General features: G+C 38.8%; 1 protein-coding gene across 2 annotated transcripts; it reads right to left on the minus strand.

Annotated features, from left to right (window-relative positions):
- Positions 1-12,890: 12,890 nt before the first annotated feature.
- hbp1 (HMG-box transcription factor 1) lies at positions 12,891-19,021 on the minus strand. Of its 2 annotated transcripts, none has more exons than XM_036575953.1 (11): positions 18,970-19,021; positions 17,269-17,449; positions 16,940-17,150; positions 16,538-16,661; positions 16,168-16,279; positions 15,281-15,396; positions 14,873-15,029; positions 14,585-14,729; positions 14,053-14,340; positions 13,566-13,707; positions 12,891-13,062 (listed from the first exon to the last, which is right to left on the minus strand). In XM_036575953.1, the coding sequence occupies exons 1-11, from the start codon at positions 18,982-18,984 to the stop codon at positions 13,045-13,047; spliced, it is 1,509 nt and encodes a 502-aa protein (XP_036431846.1). In that variant the 5' UTR covers positions 18,985-19,021; the 3' UTR covers positions 12,891-13,044. The 2 variants fall into 2 exon arrangements, with proteins under 2 accessions (XP_036431846.1, XP_036431847.1); XM_036575954.1 differs by having other exon boundaries at positions 18,815-18,980.
- Between the last annotated feature and the right edge of the window lie 119 nt (positions 19,022-19,140).

Consider the following 19,140-nt stretch of genomic DNA (forward strand, 5'->3'; position numbering starts at 1 on the left):
GCTTTGTGTACTGCAACAGATGATTTGTGTGAATGAGGGTGTATTGTGTAAGTGGTGATTCATTGGCTGCGAGCACAGTCACTTCAACAATTCAGTTTTAATTCTTATTCAGTCGCTGGTCTCTGTGCTTTCTCAGCTGAATGTTAAACACATTGTTGACGGCATCCTGTCCTCGGTCACAGTGTGTGTAAAAATGGAAAATGTGGCTCTAAATATGCTCTTAGCGAAAGTGCTGTATATAGTACCAAAAAAACATTCATGACTTGTAAATATAGCCTTACTACAGTATAGGGCAAAAGTCAGAGACCACCCTTCATTTATTTAGGATTCAGTCTAACAGCCATTAAGTACAAGACCTTCATTTTTCAGCATCAGGACAAAAAGGATTAATAAATAAATATATATTTTTTTCAGTATTGTATCCACTCTTTTCACTTTACTACAGCGTCTATTCTTTTCAGGAGACTTGCTTTCTGTCTCCAGAAATCTGCAGGAATATTTTTCCATACTTCCAAAGACCAGTTTTAAAAGTTTGTTGCATTTTCTGCTTCTCACGATCCAAATAATCCCATTGTTCATTGTTCAATCCCATTGTTTGGACTCCATTGTTCTGAGAACACCACATTTTCTTTTTTTTTCTTTTTTTTATTACCTTTTCTCTACTTCCTGACAGCTACACATCCTTTCAGACTCATAGTGTTGCGTTGTCTTCTCACAGTGGAAGGATGGATAGAAACACCTGTGGATCTTTTTCAGATCTGAAGAAAGAGTGGAACTTGATTTTTCTCTTGAAACTTGTTCTTCCAAGTGTTTTTTATTTTCCCCTTTATTATGCAAATGGATTATCATCCCAGAAATATGAGAAATGAATGAGATACTTTATGGCCATTTTGACTGGAAATTAAATAAGTGAAGAGTGGTCCCTGATTTTTACACAGTACTGTAGATAGAATCCTTTTTAAAAGGTTATTTTAAAAAAATACGCAGTTTACAATTAACCAAGACAGGCTTGGTGTCTGAAGTTTGCTTAGTTAGTTTTACACTGGAGCTTCAGGATTAATATAATAGCCTTAATAACTGATGTTTGTTGCATTAGCCTCATAGGTCCACTTGGCTGATTGACTATGTTTGGGGAAAGGAGAAATTTGTATACATTTATTTTTCCCCAAACCATCTCTTTACAGAGCTATATATCACAGGAAATCTATTAGAGAGATAATAATAATAATAATAATAATAATAATAATAATAATAATAATTGATACAATCGAGAAAATAGAGACTGTAGCATACTTAGAAAGGCACACATAAAAAGAACCATTTAATTTACAAACATACTATATATAATCGTTGCTCACTAAAGAGCCCTTAAGAACCCCCCTTGTGTACTGTTCTTTATGATGACTGCTTGGAATGCTCAATAACTCTTTTCTTCTCATTCTTTCTGTTTTTTTCCTTGACTTTGCCCTTTTTTGACAACTACTGCGTTCGATTGGTGTGCACTATCTCTCCTAGTCATTCACCTATCCATCACTTGTCCATCAGCCCTCGTTTCTGATCTAATCTTAGCAGATTTTCTTGTCAGTTTGAATGATCACAACAACAGGAAGGTGAGATAAACAGACACATGAGCGAGGTCAACAATATCAGCATAATGAGTTTTTTCCACTGGTCAATTACCAATGACAAGACATCAATACACTGTCTATATATACTCATGGTTGATGAAATCATGTTTCCTCTTCTCTGACAATGACAGGCAGGCAATGACGAGGGGTACGAAACAGCCGTGTTCATGGCCTGTGGCACCGGTACTCTTAAAGCTAATGGAAAGTAATTGTATTGCAGTCGTATCACAAGGCACCATCTTCTGCATGGCCTTAAGAAAAGGTGCATTTGAAGCTGACCTTGTTTACCGCTGTAGGTCATGGGCTTATTTTGTCTGACTTATGTTTAAATTGGGGAATACATTAGTGCAGCAATGCGTGATGTAAACACAGTCCTGTGTAACCTGGAAGAATTTGTTTAATGATTTGGCTGCTGCTCCCAGAGTGAAATGTCAACAATCTGCCATTTATATTAAGTGAAAAATATGAGCAAAACTCAGGGACTTTGCAGTTCAGCGGTTTGGATGCTTCTGTTCAGAGGACAAATGAGAGGTGATGGGGAGTAAATCTGGGATAAATTAAATATCCAATTAAGCTGACAAATTGGCATTTAACTAATTGTCACATTTCACATACTGGCAGTTTAATACCTTCCATTTTCTGAGCTTTTTCCTGTCTTTAACAGCTGTTAAGACTCTTATCATGTTTTCTTTTTGCAGATCAATTGTCTGAAACCCACAAATGACTTCTTCAGTGTATTTTTCTCAACCTTACATGCACTTGCACAGATGATGAAAGCTGTTTTATTTCAGTTTCACTGTCCGCAGGTCCATAAGGAGACAGAGAAAAAGAAGATATAAAGGATATGAAGGAGAAAGAAGGACAGGAGAGAGAGAGAGAGAGAGAGAGAGAGAGAGAGAGAGAGAGAGAGAGAGAGAGAGAGAGAGAGAGAGAGAGAGAGAGAGAGAGAGACAGAGTGAGAGAGAGAGAAAGATCAACCTTTTGAGTTTTTTATCTCCTCTCTGCAGTGGCCCAGCTGAAGGTTTTGTTCTTTTTTGGTCTCATTATCCACTGTAACCTTTGACCCCACTGGTTATGTTCAAAACTCTCTCTCTCTCTCTCTCTCTCTCTCTCTCTCTCTCTCAGACAGTCTTTTCTGACCCTGCTGTATCTCTGAAATGTCAGTAGAGCTGGGTTGTAATAGTGCTGGCTTGATTATAGAGTGTACAGTGAGAGCGAGAGGAGGGAGACAAAGCTCCTCTCTCTGGGTTAGTGTGCCAGGCACCGGTGCTAACATTTTGAGGATTATAATTGAAGCCTTTGAGGCTGAGATGATCACACTAGAGGAAGTCTTGGTGTCAGGCTTTTCATTATATTTGCATTATTTTGTTTCATTTTAGTTTAAATGTATTGCCTGAATTCTTGCTGGAATCAGTTGCCTACAAAAATAATAATTGCTGTGAATATACAGCTTTGCAATGTTGGTAAAATTGAATCTGCTTTTATTATCGCAGTAATGAAGGGACTGTAAGAAAGAATAAATCTTTTTAGGTGGAATGCATTCAGTGCCAGTCAAAGGAGAGTTTTTTTTATGTGAAATGGTGCATTGTGGAGAAATGTACTCAGATTTGGATTGTCTTTATGGTGGTGGTGATAGGAAGCAGAATTCCCTGTACATGCTTTTCCACACTGAATGTATCTTAAAAATACATTTCAGGCCAAAGCCTTCTCTCAAAACTCATAATCATCATAAATCAATGTCTCAGGCATCAGGCAGGGCATCTATAAGTGTAATTCTGTATAATAACTTTCTGTGAGGGAGCTTTAGGAGGCACTTAATGCTTCAGATGTCTGCTTCCTATCACCACCACTGTGAACAATCCTGACTTCATAAATTTCTCTAGAAAGGAGCTTTTCACACCAAACCACTCTGAATTACTTTATTTACATCTTAACCATGTAGTTATGAAAAATGTTTGTAAAATCGGTGGAGTTCTCCTTTAATCTGAATTCTATTTGTTTCTGTTAGCTATTACTTTTCTGTGACCTTCTATAAACATGCAAATCAGTTTTTTGTTTGTTGTATGTAAACAATGCATTTGCATATGAAAAGTAGTATATTTAAAATGTAGTACAATATATTCATTTTTATATTTTAAATATACAGTACTGCACAAAAGTCAGAGACAGCTCTTCATTTATTTAATTTTCAGGTGATACAACCATTAAATACAAGTCATCCATTTTTCAGTAGACATATCTGAGGAGATATAAGATAAATATAAGATTAACTTACATAATGAACAAGAAATTAAAAGGAAAATAAGTGAAAAAGAAACAGGGGTTTCCAAACGGACTTTAAAAAAATATTAAAAGATGTAAAGAAACTGAGACTCCAAACAACTGTGCAAGACCTAGTAGACCTTCAAAACTGTCACTGTCAGGTAAACAGTACTTAAAGCCTTCATCATCGAGAGAAATGTGAGACGACAACTCATCCTGAATGGATGTGTAACTGTCAGGAAGCTGAGAAAAGATAATAGAAAAAGAAAAAAAAATAATATTTGGTGTTCTCCAAACAATGGGCCTCATTCTCCAATATCTTTATAAGTTTTATCTCAAAGTTGTTCTTGAGAACGTTACTAAGAAACTTACCTCTTCTAACCTTAGAACAAATCCCAACTTAGAAAACATTAGTGAATGTCAGAATCTTCGTGCGAACTGCAGAAGTTTTGAGAAGAAATTTCTTCTTAAGAACGGTTGGTGAATGAGACCCAATGTACTGACCACCCCAGAGTCCAGACCTCAACATCATGGAATGTGTTTGGGATTATTTGGATCGGGAGAAGCAGAAAATGTAAGCAACTTCTAAGACTGAACTTTGGAGGTGTGAAAAATCTCGCTGCAGATTTCTTTAAAAAACTGAAAGGAAGTCTCCTGAAAATAATGTAAGCTGTAATAAAGGCACAGAGTGGACACACTAGATACTTATAAAATTTCACATTTCTTCCACAATTTTCTGTTAAATATATTGTTGCTGTCCAAAAAAGAAAAAAAGGTCCCTGTTTTTGTCAATGTCTGAAATATAATCGTCCAGATAGTTCAGTAGAACGTATTGGCTAGAGAACAATCGGCACAATTAAAAAATATAAATCTTCATTGCCTACACATGCAATAAACGTACAACACTCATCACACACACACACACTCTCTCTCTCTCTCTCCCTCCATCATTGCTAGGCAGGGCACATAGAGTCTGTCCACTGTCTCTCTCTCCATTATTGCAGCCTAATTGTTCCTAACGAAGCAGTCTAGGTGCAGATGCAGGCTCTGATTAGGTGGGTGCACCCGCTGACATTTCCCTCTCTAACACTCTCTCTCCCTCTGTCCTTAATTGTTCATTTCATTATTCATTTGTTCCCCAAATTGCTCCTCTCAAAAGACCAGATACATAATGAAAGCTAGCTGCGTCTCTCTGAAATGACTGTCGAATGAAAGTAACTTAAGTGCTCTGAGAATTACTGAGCATAGCCTAAATGCTGATAGGGTAAAAAACACCTCCTAACACAGCCAATCAGCAGACTGTCTTGGCAGCGCATCATTGTATTAATAGCTGGTCAGTATGGTCAGTATGTTGAAGTAACATGTTCATTAATTCAAAGGCTTATATCACCAAAATGGCAACTTTTCAGCAAAAGAAAACTGTATTAACATTTAACATAAGTTAACAAAAAGGCATTTCATTCCAATTCATTTTAGACCATTTCTATTGACCCATTCATCATGAAATTTTGATGCAAAATAAAGCGCTGCTGGCCTTATCAAATATTGATCAAATTTAAAAATGGAATTATGACATTGATGTAAGAGCAACACAGTGCAATTTCAGCTTATATGAATTCTTGCACCACTTCAATTGTATTTCACACTATTAGTGTTCACATAAAAAAACTAAACATAAAGAACTGATTTTTTTTTTACATCATGCTTTCTTCACATAAGTTATTCAGCTAATAGCTGCTCATTCACATCAGCACTGAAACCTTGGGCTGTCTGTATTAAGGATGCAGGAATAACAGTGGGACTTGCATCGTACATGTGGAGCTCAGTGTGTGCCCTTCCTGAGCTCTGAGCAGCTCCAGGACCCTGACCATGCATAAACATGAGCCGGCCACTGCCACAGCCAACACGGCACAACTGCACAGGCTACAGGGGACACACAGCGTGTATGTGTGTGTGTGTACATGGGTTTGTTATTCAGAGGTTACACAGCACTTCAACAGGAATTCCACAGTTTTTTTAAATTCTGCTTAGTTGAATCTTTAAGTTCTAAACAAAGTCATTCAGCGTGGTTTGGTGTGAAATGCTCCAGTCTAGAGAAACTTACTGAATCAGAATTGTTCATTGTGGTGGTGATTGGAAACCAGACGTCTGAAGAAGTTCAATGCCTTTAAAGCTACCTCATAGAAAACTATTGCATAAAATGGTAATGAATATGCTGCCTGATATCTGAGACATTGTTTTACAACAGTTTTGGCCAAAAACATTTTTAAAAGGTACATATAGGTTGTTGTAAAGCAGAACATTTTTTTTCAATTTACCACTAATTTATCACTATTAACATTATATGCAAAACTCTGAAGACACGTGTAAAGAAAATGCCTATATTGTGTTGTAGATATCAAAACTCCTGGTTCCTATCATCAGTAAGTTTCTATGCAATGCGCCATTTCACAGTGAAATACTCTGAATCACTTTGTTTACATCTCAGTGACAGACTTGTGCAGACATTTTGAAAAATGAGTGGAATTTTTCTATAAAAATATGTAGGAAGTGATGCTGGTGCACAGATTATCACACTCTTAAAAATAATGGTTCCTAAATGGTTCTTAGATTGGACATGTGGTTCTAGGAATCACCTTTAATTGGTTTCAAACCTTTACATTATGTGTAGATTCTTTAAACTTTAAATAGGTTCTTCACACTCACATTATGAAACATTTCATTATCCATTTGAAGGTTATTTTAAGGAACCAAAAGTGGTTCTTTTATAGCATGACCATTTTTGGCGTCTTTATTTTTAAGAGCACACTTTATACCGCAGCTTCTCTCCGTTATTTGTTTAGGGGCTGAACAGATTTTAGTGTCTGTCTTAAAATGCACCACAGAGGGTTCACTCTACAGAGATCATTCAGATTTCATGAGGAGGTTGTTTTAGGGTTGTTTAAGGTATGAACCCCAGGTTTCTTTGGTTCTTTACTCTCAAAATGCAGGCCATTGACACTACATTGTATGGCATGCTTTGTTTTCAGTTGATCTAATTATGGTGCACTGCTCTAAAAGCTGGCAACATTCTTCTCAGACCACATAATACATGACATTATTGCACTGTTTCTGCTCCTGTTATCCAATAAAAGCCAGCCCTACTTTCATATTTTCTCTCCGCTAATGCACTTCATTCAAGTCCTAAAGGCATTGGTAATTTGCTGATAAGCCCAATCAGGTGTGTTAGACCATGGAAAACACTAAATTGTGCAGGGACATGGGTCCCCAGGACTGAGATTGGGAACGGCTCTGGCTAATCCTTGTTCCTAAATATTCTGGGTCTGATGGAGTTTCATACCAGCGAGGTGCCCTCATGTGTTTAAACTAGGGGTGGGCGGATCGATGCTTCCAATTCTGGCGCTTCTTTTTGAGAATCAAGTCTTGCACAACAATAAAGATTAAAAGTTTTTTTTTAACTCCTTAAAATCTCAGGCTTATTACGTCCATCCATCCATCCATCATCTAAACCGCTTATCCTTCTGGGTCGCGGTGGGGTGCTGGAGCCTATCCCAGCTGTCATTGGGCGGAAGACAGGATACACCCTGGACAGGTCGCCAGTCCATCGCAGGGCAGACGGCTTAATACATACTAAGCCTTATTATTCAGTAACTACAGGGACTTCAGTGCAAACTGGCTGAGCTATTCTTAGGTTATTGAAGTGTGTAATAAAACTTTGGGCCCAATAGTGGGCCTTGGTCATTTAAGTTAAGCAGAAAACTAAATATCTGTGTTTTTTAATAAAACTAAATGTGTAAATGTCTTTGATAGTGAAAAAGTGAAAAAATTATTGTACCAAATAAATGTGTAGGCAGGGGTTGAAAATATTTGAGTAATTATACTTAAGTACTTTACTTGAGTGCTATTGGAATTCTTCCTCAAAAAACACAATTACTTTGCTAAATGTGTCTTTGTGCAAGGACTGGTTCCGCACTAGTATTACAAACCTCACTCTCAGTTGGAACAGTATGTGAAATGCTAATAAAAACAGAAAGCAGTGATTAGCAAATTTTGTTTGACCTGTATTAAAATAGAAAACAGTAAAAAAAAAACACAATATTTGAGGTTTGCCTTATGAACTTTATTGCTTTTTATACACTCATTACAAATTTAATGCCTGCAACACATTCCAAAAAGTCAGGACAGGATCATATTTACCAGTGTGCAACATTACATTTCAGCACTAAATAACTGTTTGGGAAAAGAAGACACCAACTGATCCAGTTTTAAAAGCCATGGGCGCCAACGCCCCCCATACCATGACAGACCCTGTAGCCCTGGCAGCAATTTGGATTGTCCTTTACATTTTTGGACCAGTGAACATAATGTCCATTATTTTGATAAACAGTCGGAAGGGTTGACTCGTCAGATGACAATTCCTGTTTCCACTGTGCATCAGTCCATTTAAGATGAGCTTTAGCCCAGAAACGTCGGCAGTGTTTTTGAACACTGTTGACATAGGATTTCCACCGTGCATAGTACAGTCTTAACTGACATTTGTGGATACAGCGATGAACTGTGTTTACTGATGGCGGTTTGTCGAAGTATTTCTGAGCCCATGCGGTGATATCCATCATTGAAGCATGCCGGTCTGAGGAGTCGAAGGTCACAGGCATTCAGTTACAGTTTTAGGCTTTTTCCTACACATAGAGGTTTCTCCTTACCCATACAGGATGAGGCCTTTCCTGAATGGTCCTTTTATGCCCAAGCATGACTGAATAACCTTTCAAGATTTTTTTTTTCAATATTTCACAATGTACCTAGTCTTAAATTTCCCCATGACAACTTTTCTGGAACTTGCCCTTAGAAAAATTCATATGAATTTCATATTTGAATTTCATTTGAACATTCATTTTAAGTTGCTGTGTTTAAACATAAATACCTTGTCTTTGTACTCTTTTCATTTACATAACAGGTCAAAGTGGATTTACAGTTCACCGCTTTCTGTTTTTACTTGCTTTTCACATATTGTCCCAACTTCCCATACAAAAAAGTCACATGAATTTCATGTGGTTTTTGCACACATGTTAAAAATGTATTATCCCATGTGGAGAAACTTGTGTTCACATGTGAAAAATATGTGATCACACATGAAAATGTCTACATGTGAAAAAATGCGTGATTACTTGTTAACACATGGTTTCTGCACACTTCACATGTAAAATACATGTGAATTTTCCCTAAGGGCTTCCTGGAATTGAAGGTATGTCATTTTTGATGATTTACTACTTTTCACTGTAGAAATCACGAAGAATTCCCCAAAAGACATTTGGCAGTATCCATGTGGGAACTCTAGCCTTGATGTTACTTGATATTTGTATCAGAAGGAAAAGAAAATGAGTGTTCTCGCTCACCCCTAGTCTAAACATTTCACTCCTAAGAAAGATGGTTCTTCAGGGGTTCTTTGGTAAAGAAATAGGTTATATATAGAACCATGAACACTCAAAGAAAGAAATTTGCTTGATTGAAAGGTTCTTTGCATCATGAAAGGGTTCTTCAGATTAATGGAAAATGTGTATGAATGTGGTATAGATGGTTCTATATAAAACCTTTTCGAAAGTGGTTCTATGTGGCACCCGAGAGGGTTTTTCTATTATTACAAGCTTGACATTGTAACAATAGAGGAACCCTTTTGGGTGCTACATAGTATCATTTTCAAAAAGATTCTTTATTGAACCATCTACATCACATTCTCCATCAATCTGAAGAGCCTGTTCATGATGCAAAGAACCATTTAATCATGCAAAGGGTTCTTTGAGTGTTCATGGTTCTATATATAACTATTTTCTTTACCAAAAAACCCTATTGAGTGTTCAGCTTCTGTCTTTCAGTGTTTTCCGCTTGATTACATAAACGTGCTGCCAGTTCCAAATGACTGTGTTAACATTTTCACACGCCTCACACTGCAAACTCCTGAAACTCCTCATGCAGTGCTAGTTTTACCAGCAACTACTTAGACAGTAGATAAAATATGGACTGCTTGATTTCCAGCCTCAAACACAGTCAGAGAAAGTGTTGTTGTAGCGCCCCCTGGCAGCCATGATGGTGTAGCACAAAGAGAAGCTGAAGGCAGGAGCACTGAATTCATCTCGATTTTAATTTGACTCCTGTCCACTCAGCCGGCACAGGGGTTGTTCAGTCATGTTAACATGAAGAAAAAAGGTTTCGGGCAAAAAAGGTGGCATCCTTTATATTGCTTGATGGTCTCCCGTCAGGCCAGCTGAGGGTGGTGTGTGGCTGCAGACACAGAGAACTGTACAGCTTCTGAAACTCTGAGTATTGATGCGACTGTTTCTCTGAAGACTGGTTTTGTGCCATGTGAATAAAAGGAACCTGCCGATGTTAAATGAAAGCCTTTGTGCTGAACAATTCCCCCTCCGTGACTTACTTCATTTTTAATTGGTGGACTTTTGTTCTTTAGAGAGAGGTCTACTGCGGGGTAAAGATTTAATTAAAGCCTTCAAAGCACAGTGAGCCCAACAGAAGGCCCCCCAGCTCCTCAGAGCCTTACACTGATTAGATTCTCTATGTGCATATTTGTTTTGATGTGTTGAAGTTCCTGTGGAAACGGTCACCACACTAATGAGAGTGACAGCCCCGACCCTTACACTGCACAGCAGATCAAAAGATGCTGACATCACTGAGGAGAGAGGAAATACAGCTAAGCACACACACACACACACACACCACACACACACACACACACACCACTATCTTATTGTGAATCTATTGTTAGAATTAGCTGAGAGGAATGAAGAATAATGTGCTTGTAGTCCAACTGATAACAGGATGGAATGGTAAAATTTTCCTTAAAGAGCCATAGCCTATATTTTGCTTGTTTGCTTGTGTATTATTTCCCAGAAAACTATTTTTGTTTGGTTTTATGTACTAAAAACAGTCACATATTTGCATAACCATTTCCAACCTCTTTTTTTCTTTGTTTTTGTTACTGTGTCTTTAAAACTTTTTTCTATTCTCATTGGCTGCCCTATATTGTGTCTCTTGGAAACAGCAGTTTCACCCTTTACAACTTCAACATGAATGCACTAAACTGTAGGCTGTATAGGTCGGTATGCAAATACTTTTTTGTGACATCACAAAACTATTCATTCAAAACAGACTGTTTTTGCAGCTTAATTTGCCATGCTTTTCCCCAATAGAGATTTCCTTTCCTTTTTTTTTACACTATTTGAATGCAGTCGCTGTCCTTTATGTTGTGTGAAAAGTTCATGATGAATGGACAACATGAATTGGAATAAAATCTTTTTACGTTCACCTACATTAAAAGTTAAAAACGTTTTGCGTTTTCCTGTAAAGTTACTGTTTTGGAGATACTTGTGTCATTTTTTTTGGACAGTGACGATATGTACTAAATGGACTGGGTGCTGAATGGTACATTTTGTAACTTTGACTATGTTTACACATTACATAAAATGCATGAGAAAGCAAGGAAATTTGGTCTTACACAACATGCAGCTTTTAACACCATATGGGGTTACGGACAAACTGAAATTCAGGGGAGGACCACGACTGAAACCCCTCCTCCTTCCAGTATAATACCCTATAAATTCCCATCTCTACCTTCATTTTCCCATCACAAAGTTTTTACAGTGCTACCACTGTGGGTTCAGCCTCCTAGCTCCAAGCAGAGGCTGCCTGAAACTCCAGGCCAAATTCTCAGAGTTCTCTCCTCTCCCTCAACCACAGTCTCCTCTCATAGTACCACCGTATGTTGAAGGCACAGCCCTAATGGTTTTTTACCATGGTTACAAGAATGTTGCAAAGGGTTATTGCTCACTGTCTTATAGTAGTATGTTGAATGACTGTGGCTTGGTGATAATAAATGGCAACAAAGCAAAGCAAAAAATGAACAGACAGAAAGTTTAAAATTTTTATTTATAATATGATACAAGAATAATTTTGTGCAAGAACTGGATGGGAACGTGGACCTGTACATTATCAACAACATTTTTTTAATTACTTTTTCATATTTTTTTTCAATGCAATGGCAACCCTGCAAAGCACAAAACAACCTATACAGTTTGGCCATGATTGTGTCAGAGAATATATCTTAGCAAGATATATATAATTTTATACACAATTTTCAGCTTGTATACATTTACTGGTTGTATAAGGTTATGTATGTATATAAAGTGCAAAAACAAAAACACTTACAGTGAAGGCATGGCCCTGAAGTGCTGTGTGAGAGAGAATGTGTCTCTGTGTGTAAATGTATTCGTCTGAGTGTGTGTGTGTCTATGAGTGTGTGTGTGTGTGTGTAGTAGCCTGATATACACTGTAATATGGCCGGTTAGATGGTGCACAAACATACTCACACTTGCTCGCTCGCTCGCTCACTCTCTCTCTCACTTGCTCTCTCTCTCTCACAGACAAACATAAACAAACAAACACACATACACACACACACACACACACACACACACACACACACATACACACACACATACACACACACACACACACACACACACACACACACACACACACACACACACACACACAGTATATGGTCTAGGCTGGATAGGTGTCTACAGAATAAAACCCTTCCCAGATCACTGACGAATATGAAATTCAACAGTTTTCGTCCATTTGCAATACATCAAGTCTGTGCAATATTGAGTTATACAAATATAATTAATATGAACAGCTGAAAACAAGCTAGCTAACATCTAAAATTCCCCTTTTTACATTTAAAAATAGACTTTGTTTTTCATATATACTGCTCCTTCGCCCTCACTAAAATAGCACCACAGGGTCTCACCTTTCAAGCCTAGAAATATGAAATTACCTGAAAGAAGAACTGAGCGTTTTCTTACTTTGGAAGAATAAGGCATTTCCATAATTTTTGAAAAGACAAGAAAAAATATAAGCACTGTTAGTTTACTAGATTATATGTTTTTATATTGTTTATATCTTATTTACCTCATTTATCTCCTTTTACTTGAAGTTGTATCACTTTATTTCTTTTTTTATTTCTTTTTTTTTTTAGCATCACAGTTAAGCCCCATCACTCTTATAGGTGAAGGCAAGATAGGTGGAGTCTATAGGTCGGTTTCTCTCTGTCCAGTTTTATAAGTCTGCGACGCTCCTCAGGCTAGTTCTGCTGAGAGCCCTGAGAAGACAAAAAAATAAAAAAATAAACAAATAGCAACACTTCATACCACTAAGATTTTACATCTATATAAAGAGTGTCCAGCTCTGGTCCTAGAGGTCTGGAGTCCTGGGCAGTTTGGTGATTTCCCTACTCTAATACACCAGCTACATCTGCTATTGAACTGAAGAGTTGAGCAATATTAGATAGATTTATAGATATATTTGATCACCAAACTCTCCAGGACTGTGTCGAGAGCTTTTGATCTCTTCACTTGTGTAGGCTTTTTGTACTCAGGTAGCTGTGGGGTTAACTACAAGTTAAATCTAAACAGTTAGATTATTAATATATAGCTAAATGCAAATTTTCATGTTTCATTTTAAAAAATCAAATGAAAACGGAAGAATACCTCTGCTTTTGTCCATTTTGTCCACTGAGAGCTATATTTAAGTACTCTAACAACTAAATCAGTAGATCACTTTATCTTGTTATTTCAAAAAGGATAGTGCAATAGAGGTGTTCACCGAGTTGGTTCTCTTGCGCTTCCAGCAGTCAGGGTTGAGGCGTTTCTGCTCCTCAGCCAGCGCTTTAGCCTCCATGGTGTACATCCTCCTCTCCTCGTTCTTCATCTTCTTCCACTTATCACCCAGAATCACACTAATGGCTCTGGAGGCAAACAGAGGCAAACAGGTTTTTATTGGTGTCAGTAGATTTTTCAGTTTGTAAGTCAGGATAATAAATATGAGCTGCTGCTTTATAAAACAAAATACAGATCAATACTAGCATTTGCACAAGTATAGTATTCCTTTTACTGGTCTTACAATGAACATTGCTACCAAAAAAATCAATCATCACATTTGAATCTTATAATGCATGCATTCAGTTTAGAGATATGAACAGTCAAGGAGCCTTTGCAGTTTTAGAAATGCTTGACTTGCTTGTTTTCTAAATTAACTGGATATGTTAAATAAGTTCACAAATAATATTTTACTACTGTTGACACATTCTTACCTGTTATCCTTTCCAGGATACATTTGTGTGTACTCCACTCGATACTTTTTAGCAAAAAGCATGAAAGCGTTCATTGGCCGTTTGCATTTGGTGGGTGTGGCTCCACTGCTCCCTGAGGAGTGGCTACGCTGTGATTTGCTACTAGAGGAGTGGTGGGAGGAGCCAGATCGCTCCAGTTTGTCACAGTCTGGGCTCACTGTGCCCCCACTAGACTGCGAGGCTCTTCTCTGGCGTGCCATACTGCTCAGCACATACACAGCAGAGGAGTCCAGAGGGGTAAAATCGTAACTGTGGGGTGAAATGCATACCGCACACTTTAAAGAACTGCAATCCTTAGCCATCTGCACAAAGTATCATGTTGTGTATATATATATATATATACACACATACACACTCACACACACACACAAACACACACACACTTCTAAATACTTCTAACTTATTGTTTATAAGACAGCATTTGTACAACTACTATTATCCTTACATTGTACATATTGTACAACTAAAATGCAGTCAAAAAACAGTTTTTCACCTCCTGAAGGTGTCAAAAACAGTCGAGTCGTCACAGTTGATGGCATCACGGTGTCCTGGTGGCAGACACAAATCACCAATCTGCATTTCATAACAAGGGATGCCGTGCTGCACCACAGTAAGGCTCGGATAAAAGGAGGACCACCCTACAACACATACACACACACTCATTAAAGTCTATAGTCTTTCCAATGTTACAGTGTTTGTTAACTTAGGGTACGTATTTGCAAAAAATCTTTGAAAAAATCAGTTATAAGTCATAATTTTGACACCAATTGCATTTGTTTACCTTTATTCCTCACATAAAATGGATGATCCAATTGGCACTCAGCAGTTATAAGTCCAGCCTCTGGAGAACCGGGGTCAAAAGTTAATTTCAGAACAGACTGACCAAAAGACACAGTCTCCTCCAGGGCCACAAGCTTCAACCCCTCAGATCCATAATTCTGCAAAGTAAGATTAAGTGTTCCTGAGGTCAGCTGCAACACAACATTCATTAAAATTACGCAAACAACTACACCATCTCGATCCACTGTACAGTGGACTCAGAGGCAGAGCACACTTTAAAATGAGCGTGGCTTGGTCATCTATTTAAGGTGAAGATGACTGATTCCAACAGAGATAGCTCATTATTAGCTTCCGTGTTGTCACTGGATACTATCAAGAATGACATAATTCATATGAAGTACTATATTACCTTAATGGGACTGAAGTGCATGCCTCCTTCATCATCGGACTCATCCTCTGACTCAGCCAGGTCCTCTACATCCTGCCACTCCACATTTGGCCCTTTGTGGAAGCGCAGACGTGTGCCTACAGAAGCAAGACAACGGCAAAGGCCTTTCATATAATGTATGTATAGATCTTTACATATGACACAGAGAAACTCCAATTTTGTCAATGAAAATAAACTGAATCTTAAATATTTGTGGGTTCTTGTAATTTAACTAGAGCATTTGGGGGAGGGGGGCAATAATGCAATATTTGTAGTGGTCTGAGGGCCAAAACAACAAAGCAATAAACAAATTAAGAAGGTAGGTAGGTTTCAAATCTAGTTTTTTTTCAGATATTTTATTACATAACACTATACTACATAATGAAAATACTTAAAATACACGAACTAAACTAAATTAATTTAATAAATAATATGGACTATATGCAAATGTTTGTTCTCTCTTTGTGTAAGGGGGCGGAATTAGGGTAACTTTCTGGTGGGCCAAGGCCAACTTTTGTGCCTCAAAAGCTGAGGGTGGAGACCATACATCTTGCGCCCCTCCCGTGAGCCATGCTCTAAACTTGTTTTGCTCTTTGTCTGTTGTAGTGGTGCATATGTACCAGCAGAGAGTGCTACCGCACTACTGCCCTCTCAACTGCTCATTCATAAAATGGCTGGTGTGCAACTAACACATTAGAGGGAGTTACAGAAATCAGCTGGGCTTTCCCAGACAGCTGGAAGGAACACCTTATCTGCGCCTGTTACAACAGTGTGATACTTTTATGAGATCTTAGCCACCCTTAATCTTAAATGCCTTATCAGAAGCCAGGACAATTTTCCACCTCAAAACAAGTATGTAAGTATTTTACCTTTCAAAAAGCAGTGCCAAACAGTGGAGGGCCAAGAATGGGACCACCCCATGTCATCATCATCTGACAGAGAGGACATGCAGAATATTCCCGACTCTGACTCGCTGCTGGCCTAAAATGGGTTCAAACGGCAACACAGATGACCAATTACAATAATATTCAAATGACTGTGATGTAATTATCACAGATGGAAGATGGAAACTAAGGTATAACATAACAATATAATGTAACATAATTGTCATAGTTAAAAGAAACTAAAGTAAGCAAAATTATACACATAACAGATCAGCAGTCACATGGGAAGACTATTTTTTTAAGTTTTGCAAATCTGTATCTAAATTCATGACTGAACATTTGCCGTAAGCTGTACCCGCACACGGCGGCGCTCTCTCATGTGGCTGCGAGCAGGGCTGGGAGCGCTGCTGGAGGCCAAAGGAGGCCGGGCATAGGAATGTAAACTGTTACTGCTGGCGAAGATGTTCACAGGAGAGGACCTACGAGACACAGCACAATGAATCACTTGGGTAAGAGTGGGTATTTCAAAAATATGGTAATGGGACTGACTACTGGAAGCATACTTTTAGGACACTTCTGTAAGAGGAATTAAATGACTGATAAAATTATAACATGGTGCAGGTCTACAATTGCCTAACTTAAAATTGCTGCATTTTTTCATGTGGCCCAAAATGGATTCAACTGAAGTCACCATTTCTTAACATATATGACATATACATGTAGAATCTTTATTGTGAAAATCCTAAACATTACTCACCGGTTGTGGGGGGCATTCTGCAGCAAGGGACTCTGGGGGCTGGTGGCGATGTTGGCCAACTCTGTCAGCCAGTTGGTGTGTGAGGAGCTGCTCTCTGACTGCAGGCTCCTGCCTTGCCCTGTCCTCTCCTCATGAGACACACCTGGAGTCACTTGGAACACCGCATGGGACGACTGGTCATCCTGCACCTCCTGCAGCTCTGGCAGGTCATCTGTAAAACAAGTAGGGCAAGATCATATGAGCATTTATACAGAGACAGAGAAACATATATAACTACATATTGATATAAACATAAATGAACAGAGTATGTAAATGTAACATGGCATTACCATATTCCATGTGGCTGTCACTGGAGGGGCAACCTGGTGAGGAGGGCAGGTCCTCGTTACACTTGAGCAAATCGAAGGCCTCGTCCATGCCTGAGCAATGTGTCTGGGATTTCTGGACTCTTTGGGGCACTGACTGAGTCTTCACTTCCCACACCATATTATGCCATGTCACCTGGCCAGGCTTTAAACAGATTAAAATAATTAACGTGGCCTGGTAACGCAGGAAGTAAGTTTTATGAATGGGAAATACACCACAAATTACTGTTAAAGGTATCTGGGGCACTATGACAGTCTAGTTACACGTTTCACAGAATGAATGAATTAACGCACGGATGAATGAATTAATGCTTGACGAACAAATGAAACAATAAACATATCAATAAAATATAATTATTTTATTTTAGTAACGTTATTGTGAGATTACTTTGGAAAGCATACATTTCCAACAACAACAACAACAACCATGCTGGCTATTGTGCAACCTCGGCCCTGCTCTAAAACAGCGCAGTAATAACAGTCGCTATATGCTTGTAATAAACAGCGGTGTTGCGCTCCTGAAACAAAAAAGCAACCAACGATAGTTTCATAAAGCAAATCTGTGAGATTCAGCACGTCGTAAGCGCTGTTCTTTGTCTGAGGACTCTCAGTCCCCGTTTCGTAAAGGGCTGTCATGTGACCCTCTTGCATGCAAGCCTTGTTTATAAACTTTAAAGACCCTGCGCATGCGCTGCTGCGCTCATTCATTCAGAACTGCGTAACACTGGATCAATAATAGTCAGATAAAACCAGAAATGTAATCCGAAGTAATGATACCACGATTACATTTCACTCAACGACAACAAACCAAACTGACTGCGAGGCGATCTCTGGACAGTTTCGAAAAACGAGTGGTTTAAGTGGTTTAACTTGCAATCTGGATCAAACACACACAGGAAGAAAAATATCAGCTGTTAACTCGCTTTTCACAGCTCTCTGTGCTGGTCACTGTAGACGGGGGTCCACTGGTGACCGAACAACATTTTCATCCATCGATAACATTAAATTAACGAAAGACAACGTTTATTTCTCAAGTTTAATTAAACAAAGGGACGGATTTTCCCCTCTGAGACTCAGAGTACTTCTGCTACGGAAACAATACCGTCAAAAGTACTTCGCTGTAAAAATGAACAGCTCACACTGAGGGTCTCCGGACAGAGAGGACAGAGAGGAGAAGTCCGGATAAATCTATTGTTCACAGTGTTGTCGAAAAGCCAGAACTTCGTACGGTGGAGAACCACCGCGGACTTGTAAACAAAAGAATGTCAACAAGTTGAGACATGGCGCTCGGAGCCCTTCCAAGGAGTCCTGCAATGAATGAAAGGAAAAACTATTTTCCGTTTTCTCCACCTCACACGACTCACTTTCTTTCGGACAAACAGCCAGCTGGCAGCCGCGGCTGGGACATAGCTGGTTAGCCAGCAGAGCTAGGCTCGCTAACTTCAATGGCTAGCTAACTTACTAAGCCACCACAAGCAAAACAACAAACGTCACTATGAAAAAAACCCACCTACAGTAAGTTGTCATTTCCAAACGAAGGAATGAATGACAGCCTTTCGAATCGCCACGGAAGGAAAAACAGTTTACAACCGTGTTCATACCGATTTCAACGGATTAGAGCCCATGTTTCGATCCTTTGTAATCTTTCGCTAACTTTTTACTTACCAAGCCTGTCGCCATTACCGAGTATCTCTAGCCTTCTCCGAGCAGGCAGTACTGATTACTTTTAGATCTTCGCGCTCATTGGTTGAGCCGAACGTCAATCAACCAGACTCGACGCGTGATTGGCCGGTCCGAAGAGCCCTGCAGAAGGCGTAGCTTGCTTTGTTGTTGTGA

The sequence above is a fragment of the Colossoma macropomum genome, unplaced genomic scaffold, assembly GCF_904425465.1.
Source record: "Colossoma macropomum unplaced genomic scaffold, Colossoma_macropomum, whole genome shotgun sequence".
In the NCBI taxonomy this organism is placed as follows: domain Eukaryota; kingdom Metazoa; phylum Chordata; class Actinopteri; order Characiformes; family Serrasalmidae; genus Colossoma; species Colossoma macropomum.